At 43.6% G+C, this 10,000-nt stretch overlaps 1 protein-coding gene across 2 annotated transcripts in view; it reads left to right on the top strand.

The window, feature by feature from the left end:
- Positions 1–10,000, top strand: part of ank3a (ankyrin 3a) — a 99,667-nt gene that overhangs the window by 56,122 nt on the left and 33,545 nt on the right. For both annotated transcript variants that reach the window (XM_035532465.1, XM_035532464.1), the window contains exons 20-23: positions 49–147; positions 420–518; positions 742–837; positions 1,243–1,318. In XM_035532465.1, the coding sequence (XP_035388358.1) occupies positions 49–147; positions 420–518; positions 742–837; positions 1,243–1,318 (370 nt within the window). The remainder of the gene's footprint in view (positions 1–48; positions 148–419; positions 519–741; positions 838–1,242; positions 1,319–10,000) is intronic.

Below are 10,000 nucleotides of genomic sequence, written 5' to 3'. Positions count from 1 at the left end.
AAACAGGTAACACATCTCTCTTTCTCCCTCTCTCACTTTTCTGAGCAGATGGGCTACACTCCGTTACACGTGGCCTGTCACTATGGCAACATGAAGATGGTCAGTTTCTTGTTAGAGAATCAGGCCAAGGTCAACAGCAAAACAAAGGTGAACTAGTGCGCACTTACTGAACTTTACATTTATCTGACACTTTTTACCCAAAGTGGCAATTCTGACTGAACGCATCTTGAGTAATTGAGGGTCTTGTCCAGGGGCCCAACAGTGGAAACCTGGCAGTGGTGGGCCAGTGGTGGCAACCTTCTGATTACTAGTCCAGAACCTTCACCACTGAGCTCCCACTGTATATTTTAACCTGCAAGATGAAATTTAGTCTTTAAGTATAAATCTCTCCCTTTTGTCCTCCCTCTCTCTGTCTCTAGAATGGGTACACAACTTTACACCAGGCAGCACAGCAGGGCCACACCCACATAATTAATATGCTACTTCAGCATGGCGCCTCAGCCAATGAGCTCACAGTTGTAAGTATACAAGCATGCTGGTCACAGCAACCTGATAACACACGCATACACACACACACACACGTACATAGATATTACAATAATATCAGATTATGAAATATGAAAGAAATTTGCCTGAGGAAATTTCTGAGCACCAGTGCATGTGGTGTGTGGTGTTTGTGGGCTTGTGTGTATTTGTGTTCATCTGCCTGTCTGTCTGTTTGTTTGTTTGTTTATGTTTCAGAATGGGAACACAGCTCTGTCTATAGCTCGCAGACTCGGTTATATTTCAGTGGTTGACATGCTGAGAGGAGTCACTGATGACAATCTCACTGCTATGGTAACACACACGAAGGATATCACACACACAATCATGTACACTGTAGACACGATAGAGATAAACACACACACACACACACACACACACACACAGAGGAATTAAAGTCTGACCGAACTGGACCATACTAATATAATCAGACAAACTTTCATGTTTTTCACAAATGAGCAGCACTGATTCAGCCCAGCATCCTGTAAGTACAGACAATTAGGTCACTTGCTTTTCAAACACAACAAAAGCTTTTAGACTGCATCACCAACACCAGCCCTAGCAAAACCCTGGAATAAATTCTGAGGGTCCTGGGTTAGGAATTAGAGCACACTTTGACCTCAGAGTGAGATTACATTCTACCTTCTCATTAGTCACTGATGCTAATATTCTTTGATCATATCTGTCTTTTCTCTGCAGCCCCCGGTGACAGAAAAACACAAGATTAATGTCCCGGAGACCATGAACGAGTTCCTTGACATGTCGGACGATGAGGGTAAGATGCCGCGGCTGCTTTCCTTTTTCTGAGGCCTTTTGCTTGGGACTGAGACTTGGTCATGGAATGATTTCATGGTTGGGATTCATCTTGGATTTTTGACTTGACATGTCAGTGGTGTATCATAACATTACTTGCATATGGTGCCGTGGAAGGCAAAAAAGATGCTGGTGTTATGGAGCAGAGTGAAACACAGATATGACAGAATATACAGACAGACAAGTGCAGGGAAGTGTAAAAATGGATCATTGTGTGTGTATAGTTTGTAGAGGTTACTAGAAAATGTTTGATGTCAAAACAGTACAAAAATGAAAAATACTAGGTGTGTTGGATTAGGGCTAGGTGTGATAGATTAGGGCTAGGTGTGTTGGATTAGGGCTAGGTGTGATAGATTAGGGCTAGGTGTGTTGGATTAGGGCTAGGTGTGTTGGATTAGGGCTAGGTGTGTTGGATTAGGGCTAGGTGTGATAGATTAGGGCTAGGTGTGTTGGATTAGGGCTAGGTGTGATAGATTAGGGCTAGGTGTGATAGATTAGGGCTAGGTGTGTTGGATTAGGGCTAGGTGTAATAGATTAAGGCTAGGTGTGATAGATTAGGGCTAGGTGTGTTGGATTAGGGCTAGGTGTGATAGATTAGGGCTAGGTGTGTTGGATTAGGGCTAGGTGTGTTGGATTAGGGCTAGGTGTGATAGATTAGGGCTAGGTGTGATAGATTAGGGCTAGGTGTGTTGGATTAGGGCTAGGTGTAATAGATTAAGGCTAGGTGTGATAGATTAGGGCTAGGTGTGTTGGATTAGGGCTAGGTGTGATAGATTAGGGCTAGGTGTGCTGGATTAGGGCTAGGTGTGTTGTATTAGGGCTAGGTGTGTTGTATTAGGGCTAGGTGTGATAGATTAGGGCTAGGTGTGCTGGATTAGGGCTAGGTGTGATAGATTAGGGCTAGGTGTGATAGATTAGGGCTAGGTGTGCTGGATTAGGGCTAGGTGTGTTGGATTAGGGCTAGGTGTGATAGATTAGGGCTAGGTGTGATAGATTAGGGCTAGGTGTGTTGGATTAGGGCTAGGTGTGATAGATTAAGGCTAGGTGTGATAGATTAGGGCTAGGTGTGTTGGATTAGGGCTAGGTGTGTTGGATTAGGGCTAGGTGTGATAGATTAGGGCTAGGTGTGCTGGATTAGGGCTAGGTTTGTTGGATTAGGGCTAGGTGTGTTGGATTAGGGCTAGGTGTGCTAGATTAAGGCTAGGTGTGATAGATTAGGGCTAGGTGTGTTGGATTAGGGCTAGGTGTGATAGATTAGGGCTAGGTGTGATAGATTAGGGCTAGGTGTGCTGGATTAGGGCTAGGTGTGTTGGATTAGGGCTAGGTGTGATAGATTAGGGCTAGGTGTGTTGGATTAGGGCTAGGTGTGTTGGATTAGGGCTAGGTGTGATAGATTAGGGCTAGGTGTGTTGGATTAAGGCTAGGTGTGTTGGATTAGGGCTAGGTGTGTTGGATTAGGGCTAGGTGTGATAGATTAGGGCTAGGTGTGTTGGATTAGGGCTAGGTGTGATAGATTAAGGCTAGGTGTGATAGATTAGGGCTAGGTGTGTTGGATTAGGTCTAGGTGTGTTGGATTAGGGCTAGGTGTGTTGGATTAGGGCTAGGTGTGTTGGATTAAGGCTAGGTGTGTTGTATTAGGGCTAGGTGTGCTGGATTAAGGCTAGGTGTGTTATATTAGGCTAGGTGTGTTATATTAGGGCTTTCAACCCTTCTTTACCAACCTGTAGGGTTTTGTTCCAACCATTCTCTACCAGCCTGTAGAGTTTAGTTTCATCCCTGCTCCTGGACTGCTACCTTTCAAATGGATTTAGCTGCAGTACCAGCCTGGCACACCTCAGTGATGTTAAGAAGCTACTGAGACATGGGCTGTGGCCCAGATGTATACTACACTAATACTATAAAGTGTATACTATAAGATGGTTAGACAAGTTAGTACACAAAATATTAACCTACTACTACATTTCATACTAACAGGAAGTGATGAAGCATTGCTATGCCAAAAACTTAATTGTAAAGTAACATGCATCATTTCATGCAGATATATATATATATATATATATATATATATATATATATATATATATATATATATATATATATATATATATGATAGATAGATAGATAGATATAGTGATATAGTTAGAATATTAGGATAAGTAAGACACTACCACAACCATTCTGTCCACTAGGAGGCACTGGTGAGCCATAACGACCTGTCATTATAATATATAGATGAGAGAAGACATCAGGGAAGCGTTTGGAATAGTGGATGGGGGTCATCTTGACGCGTAATGTGTGCACAGACCCTTTTCCCTCTGAACTGCCTTTATGTTTGATGTCCTTTGAGTTTTGGGGATTTCTGAACACGGATGCGATTGTCGTCCTTGTGGGACGTTATTTCAGTTGCCGAGAGTTCCAGAGGTAAATTGGTATTTATTTTCCTAGTGTCCTAGAGGGAGAGAGAGAGAGAGAGAGAGAGAGAGAGAGAGATAGAGAGAGAGAGAGAGAGAGAGAGAGAGAGAGAGAGTGAGAGAGAAAGAGTGAGAGAGAGTGAGAGAGAAAGAGAGAGAGAGAGAGAGTGAGAGAGAAAGAGAGTGAGAGAGAGTGAGAGAGTGAGAAAGAGAGAGAGAGAGTGAGAGAGAAAGAGAGTGAGAGAGAGAGAGTGAGTTGCTTGGAGAGGGTTCTGTAATATTCATGAGATTATTGTCACGGTATACATCTCCACGGACACCCTCCATTGGCCCACAGATGCCACCTGTCGTCTGAGAAAGAGACTGAGAGGAAGATGAGCAGACAGCGAGGGCTACGAGAGGGTGGGGTGGAGGGAGGGGTGGAAGACGCGGGGACTAGTGCACAGGTGATTCGGGGTGGAGGGAGGGGTGGAAGCCGCGGGGACTAGTGCACAGGTGATTCGGGGCGGAGGGAGGGGTGGAAGCCGCGGGGACTAGTGCACAGGTGATTCGGGGCGGAGGGAGGGGTGGAAGCCGCGGGGACTAGTGCACAGGTGATTCAGGGCAGAGGGAGGGGTGGAAGACGCGGGGACTAGTGCACAGGTGATTCGGGGCGGAGGGAGGGGTGGAAGACGCGGGGACTAGTGCACAGGTGATTCGGGGCGGAGGGAGGGGTGGAAGCCGCGGGGACTAGTGCACAGGTGATTCGGGGCGGAGGGAGGGGTGGAAGACGCGGGGACTAGTGCACAGGTGATTCAGGGTGGAGGGAGGGGTGGAAGCCGCGGGGACTAGTGCACAGGTGATTCGGGGCGGAGGGAGGGGTGGAAGACGCGGGGACTAGTGCACAGGTGATTCAGGGTGGAGGGAGGGGTGGAAGCCGCGGGGACTAGTGCACAGGTGATTCAGGGCGGAGGGAGGGGTGGAAGCCGCGGGGACTAGTGCACAGGTGATTCGGGGCAGAGGGAGGGGTGGAAGACGCGGGGACTAGTGCACAGGTGATTCGGGGCGGAGGGAGGGGTGGAAGCCGCGGGGACTAGTGCACAGGTGATTCGGGGCGGAGGGAGGGGTGGAAGACGCGGGGACTAGTGCACAGGTGATTCAGGGTGGAGGGAGGGGTGGAAGCCGCGGGGACTAGTGCACAGGTGATTCGGGGCGGAGGGAGGGGTGGAAGACGCGGGGACTAGTGCACAGGTGATTCAGGGTGGAGGGAGGGGTGGAAGCCGCGGGGACTAGTGCACAGGTGATTCAGGGCGGAGGGAGGGGTGGAAGCCGCGGGGACTAGTGCACAGGTGATTCGGGGCAGAGGGAGGGGTGGAAGACGCGGGGACTAGTGCACAGGTGATTCGGGGCGGAGGGAGGGGTGGAAGACGCGGGGACTAGTGCACAGGTGATTCGGGGCGGAGGGAGGGGTGGAAGCCGCGGGGACTAGTGCACAGGTGATTCGGGGCGGAGGGAGGGGTGGAAGCCGCGGGGAGTAGTGCACAGGTGATTCGGGGTGGAGGGAGGGGTGGAAGCCGCGGGGACTAGTGCACAGGTGATTCGGGGTGGAGGGCGCCACGCAGAAGTGGCATCACACCTCGGAATGAGGTGGGGGAACTTTGTGTAATTGATATCCAGTGTCGTGTCCCAGTGGCAGTAGTGCACAACTATTAAAGCTATTTTGACAAATTTAAGAGTAAATACTAACGCTGTAAAATTCTATAAAAGTGATACTAGCTGTGTAAAGAATAGGATGTCCAAATAACAAGTGCAATTGTCTACAGCTTTTCTAACAAACTAAACTTTACTTTCAGTATCACGTGCAGTGTAGGTTCTAACTATAAAGCTATAACACGTTTCAACAAACTTTTCACCAACAATACCGTTCTTTGTTTCGCTCGTGTTATTGTGCTGGAGTTTTATTTGTGCATGTAAACAGTTTGCAAAGTTACAAACTACATGCGGGATTCCCACGGTCGGGGGGGGGGGGGGGGGGGGGTTCGAGCTATGGGGGGGGCCCCCAGGGAGAGGATCATAAATGAAAAACCAATAAAAAATTAAAACAGCCCTCCAACCTGCCTCTTGCTGTGAGGCCCCAGAATGTTGCGCTGGTAGATCCAAAAACCAAAATTATGAACACTGAAAATGACCATAATAGGTCAGAAGAGCGGTGCTTACAATTTTACGGCAAAATATATACTTTCCTGCGAACCAAGGGACATTTGCATATGAAGGCCTTTACAGACAGCGAAGTTCCTCCAGAGATTAATTTTCCCATATCCCTTCAACAGGTATGTATTTTTTATTAATACATAAAAGTATGAAGTTAAGTATGAAGTTTTATATAGATACAGATATATTTTAAACTGGTTCATCAATGGTTGTGTCTCTGTACCAAACAACTTTTGATTTTAGTAAACTGATATAACGTGTTTGTAGACTCAGTCTATGACTGGTTTATAACAACAGGGTTTCTTTCAATTTTGCCCACAGTTTGGTTTAGTACTCGAAATAATAATGAAGATTTTTTTTTTTACTCTAGATAAAAGAAGACCCTGCACTTGCTGCAAGTAACAATACACGGACAATCAGAGTCAGAAATCTTGGTAAGTTAGTATTTTAAAAGGTTATATTTTTATTTGTTAAATGCTCTCTAATAAAGGTGGTTCCAATTACATCAATAAGTAAAGCCCACTTTGACTAATTAATTTACTTTAATAGTTTAATGCTTCATTTAGTTTAACAGTTTAATATTTAGTATATGTGATTGTTTCATGCTAATTGTATGTTAAGACTTATGAATCACATATACTCGTTTAAAAGGTGCACAGCAGTGTTACCTTTCATTTTCAATCTGTTCGATATTTTCACGAATAGTGTGTTGATGGCTTCAGTGTTCTGTGCTGCTCACGTTTAGAACAGACTGCACGGTAGACAGTCACGGCTTGCTTAGACCACGTCTTGTCTGCTTATCTCCCCATGACTATTCTTTGGCTATAGGATAATGTTACTTGGTTTATGTGTTAAACCAGCTTTCAAACAACAAACATATCTCACACGTGTCATTTTTTGACATTTTCATTTGTAGGTGTTGTTATCTGTGACCACAGAGACCAGGAGAAAGGAGGGTCAGAGGTCATGGATAATGAATGAAAGCTTTGCTGTAGTGAGGCATTTCAAATCCCACATAGCGAATGGCCATGGGGCCTCAACACTGGAGCTGGAGGAAGAGGAGAAAAACGAATATCCAATTTTACAAGGCAAACCATCCAGAACATGGGTGGCATTGTTAGGAACAGAGGATGCAATTCCTAAAACTACAAGTTGTTTAATAAAAAGAGCTCTGCTATTAACCATAGAAATATACTATTATCCATAGATACTATACTATTATCCACAGATATATACTATTATTTATAGATATAAACTATTATACATAGATACTATACTGTTATCCATAGGTACTATACTATTATCCCTAAGTACTATACTATTATACATAGGTACTATACTGTTATTCATAGATGCTATACTATTATCCATAAGTACTATACTATTATACATAGATACTATACTGTTATCCATAGGTACTATACTATTATCCATAAGTACTATACTGTTATCCATAGGTACTATACTATTATACATAGATACTATACTGTTATCCATAAGTACTATACTATTATCCATAAGTACTGTACTATTATAGATACTATACTGTTATCCATAGGTACTATACTATTATCCATAAGTACTATACTATTATGCATAGATACTATACTGTTATCCATAGGTACTATACTATTATCCATAAGTACTATACTATTATACATAGATACTATACTGTTATCCATAAGTACTATACTATTATCCATAGGTACTATACTATTATCCATAAGTACTATACTGTTTTACTGTAAGAAATGTAATGCAGGATTAGCATTTCTAATCTCATGGCCTGTTTCTTTTAGTTCTTGCAGATTTCAAACTTTTAGCACTCCATGAATTAAAATGTCTCCAGTGGTTAAGGTACCCAACTAGTAATCAGAAGGTTGTTAGTTCAAGTCTCACCACTGTTGGGGACCCTGAACAAAACCCTTAATTCTCAATTAGTCATGTTGTATTCAGTCATAATTGTAAGTCACCTTTGGGTAAACATGTCAATATTACCAAGACATTTAAATTTAAGGAGTGCCTTGCTCAGGAGAGTTCTTTCTCATTTTTTCTTCATTGGTTATTTAACCTTGAGAGCACCTGCATCTACCTACATCCAAAACAAAGATTTTAGAATGTACAACGCGACTACAACCACACTTCCAAAACGTTTAACTTTTGTCAAGTCCAACCAGATGTTTATGTTTACACCATTCTTCAGTTGTGTTGTAAGATTATCGACTAAATGTTGTAAGATTATCGACTAAAGACGACTAAATCACTGGTTCAACTCCACCATATCTGCTAATATTTTTTTAAATGAAAAAGTGTGTCTTAATTTCTTTATCATGTTCTCTTTAAACACCATTTTCAGAAATTATCGTAATAACCTGGATGTCTTGCACTATAAGTGTTTTGTTGGTTTTTTTTACCTGTTATTATCTGAGTAGTCTTTTTTAGCATTACTGTTTTCAATTCAGTTATCTCTACGGGTCAACTGAAATAATAATAATTATTTTTTTAAAATACGTGTATGTTTTTATACAACTTCATATATTTTGTCCCTTTGGTTCTCTAAGATGGATTCGGCTATGACGGGTGGTGGTGAGTTACGGGATTGCCCAGTTTAATGTTCTGAATAAAGTATAGGAGTTTATTCACAAACAGAAGCAGGCAATGCTGACTTGAGTATCCTGATTATCTCAAACTAGAAATACACAAGGCATGGTTGTAAATATGACTTACATACGAGCCATTATAAAACTTAACCAGAACAAGACAAAGTCTTCTTTAAAATATTTGTCACATTTTATTGAAATGAGGAAGAGATGACATAAAAGTGTAAAACGTTTGCTTTGAGTTCATAGTTGGTCATTTTATGCCCATATTGTCCTCCTATCTAGTATCTAGTCATGGTTGTGTGCTGTATTTATGGTCTACTGATATACCATGTGAGACCTCCTCTCAGGTATCTTTAAGGTTGGAAAATGTCAGGAGTATAAGATTTGGGGGAGGTACCTGCACATCACAGAGTGAAAACTAGTGTCTCTATAATGCATGTACTGAGTCAAGTATTCCTAAAAACCATAATTACCTTTGTGTGTGTGTGTGTGTGTGTGTGTGAGAGAGAGAGTGAGTGTGTGTGTGTGAGTGAGTGTGTGTGAGTGTGTGTGTGTTGTGTGTGTATGTGTGTGTATGTGTGTGTGAGTGTGTGTGTGTGTGTTTGTGAGTGTGTGTGTTTGTGAGTGTGTGTGTGTTTGTGTGTGTGTGTGTGAGTGTGTGTGTGTTTGTGAGTGTGTGTGTGAGTGTGTGTATGTGTGTGTGTATGTGTGTGTGTGAGAGAGAGTGTGTGTGTGAGTGTGTGTGTGTGTGTGTGAGTGTGTGTGAGAGAGAGATAATGTCTGTGTGTGTAACCTGACAGGGAAAGGGTTATTAGCGGAAAAAATAGCCATGTTATGAATTACCCCGTGAGGTCGCACGTGAAGCTGGTGTAATTGTGTAATGTAATAACGCTCTCGAGCTTTCTCACGTTCTTTGGCCCCAATTCAGGGCCATTTTTAACTTGTCCCTGCCCATTCTGTCCAGCCATTTCTCCTCGGGGACTCTCCGCCGCCGTCTCAGAGGCCGTTCCATTGCTGTCTTCATTGACGTGTTAGATAAGCAGTGAGTGAACACAAGTGTATGCTTCCGCAGCACAACTTGCCCAGAAAGCATTGCAACCTGACGGTTTCCATTCCAATACCAAAAACAAGTGCAAGATGAAGCCAAAAAAAAAATATTTACAATGTTTTAAAATTCAATTACTTTGCATGTTTTGCAATTTAGCTGACAGGTGTCCGTTTCCTCTGGATGTCGAGCTCAACCCAGCGGGACGCATGTTTGCGTTTACTGCCGAACGCGCGTGCAGTGCGACGAAAAGACCCGCTCCGCGAGCTCCCCTTGCACTGCACGGGGCCGCATGTGTGGCGCGGCTGCTGTGTATCTCCGGGTTGTGTGTGGAGGTCGGACAGGGCACGTTACAGGGACTTCAACCGCGCGGCCTCACTTTACCCCAGTCACTT

This window comes from Electrophorus electricus, chromosome 13 (genome assembly GCF_013358815.1).
Source record: "Electrophorus electricus isolate fEleEle1 chromosome 13, fEleEle1.pri, whole genome shotgun sequence".
NCBI lineage: Eukaryota > Metazoa > Chordata > Actinopteri > Gymnotiformes > Gymnotidae > Electrophorus > Electrophorus electricus.
Note: the sequence above shows the minus strand (reverse complement) of the source record. Positions and strands in the feature narration are given on the sequence as shown.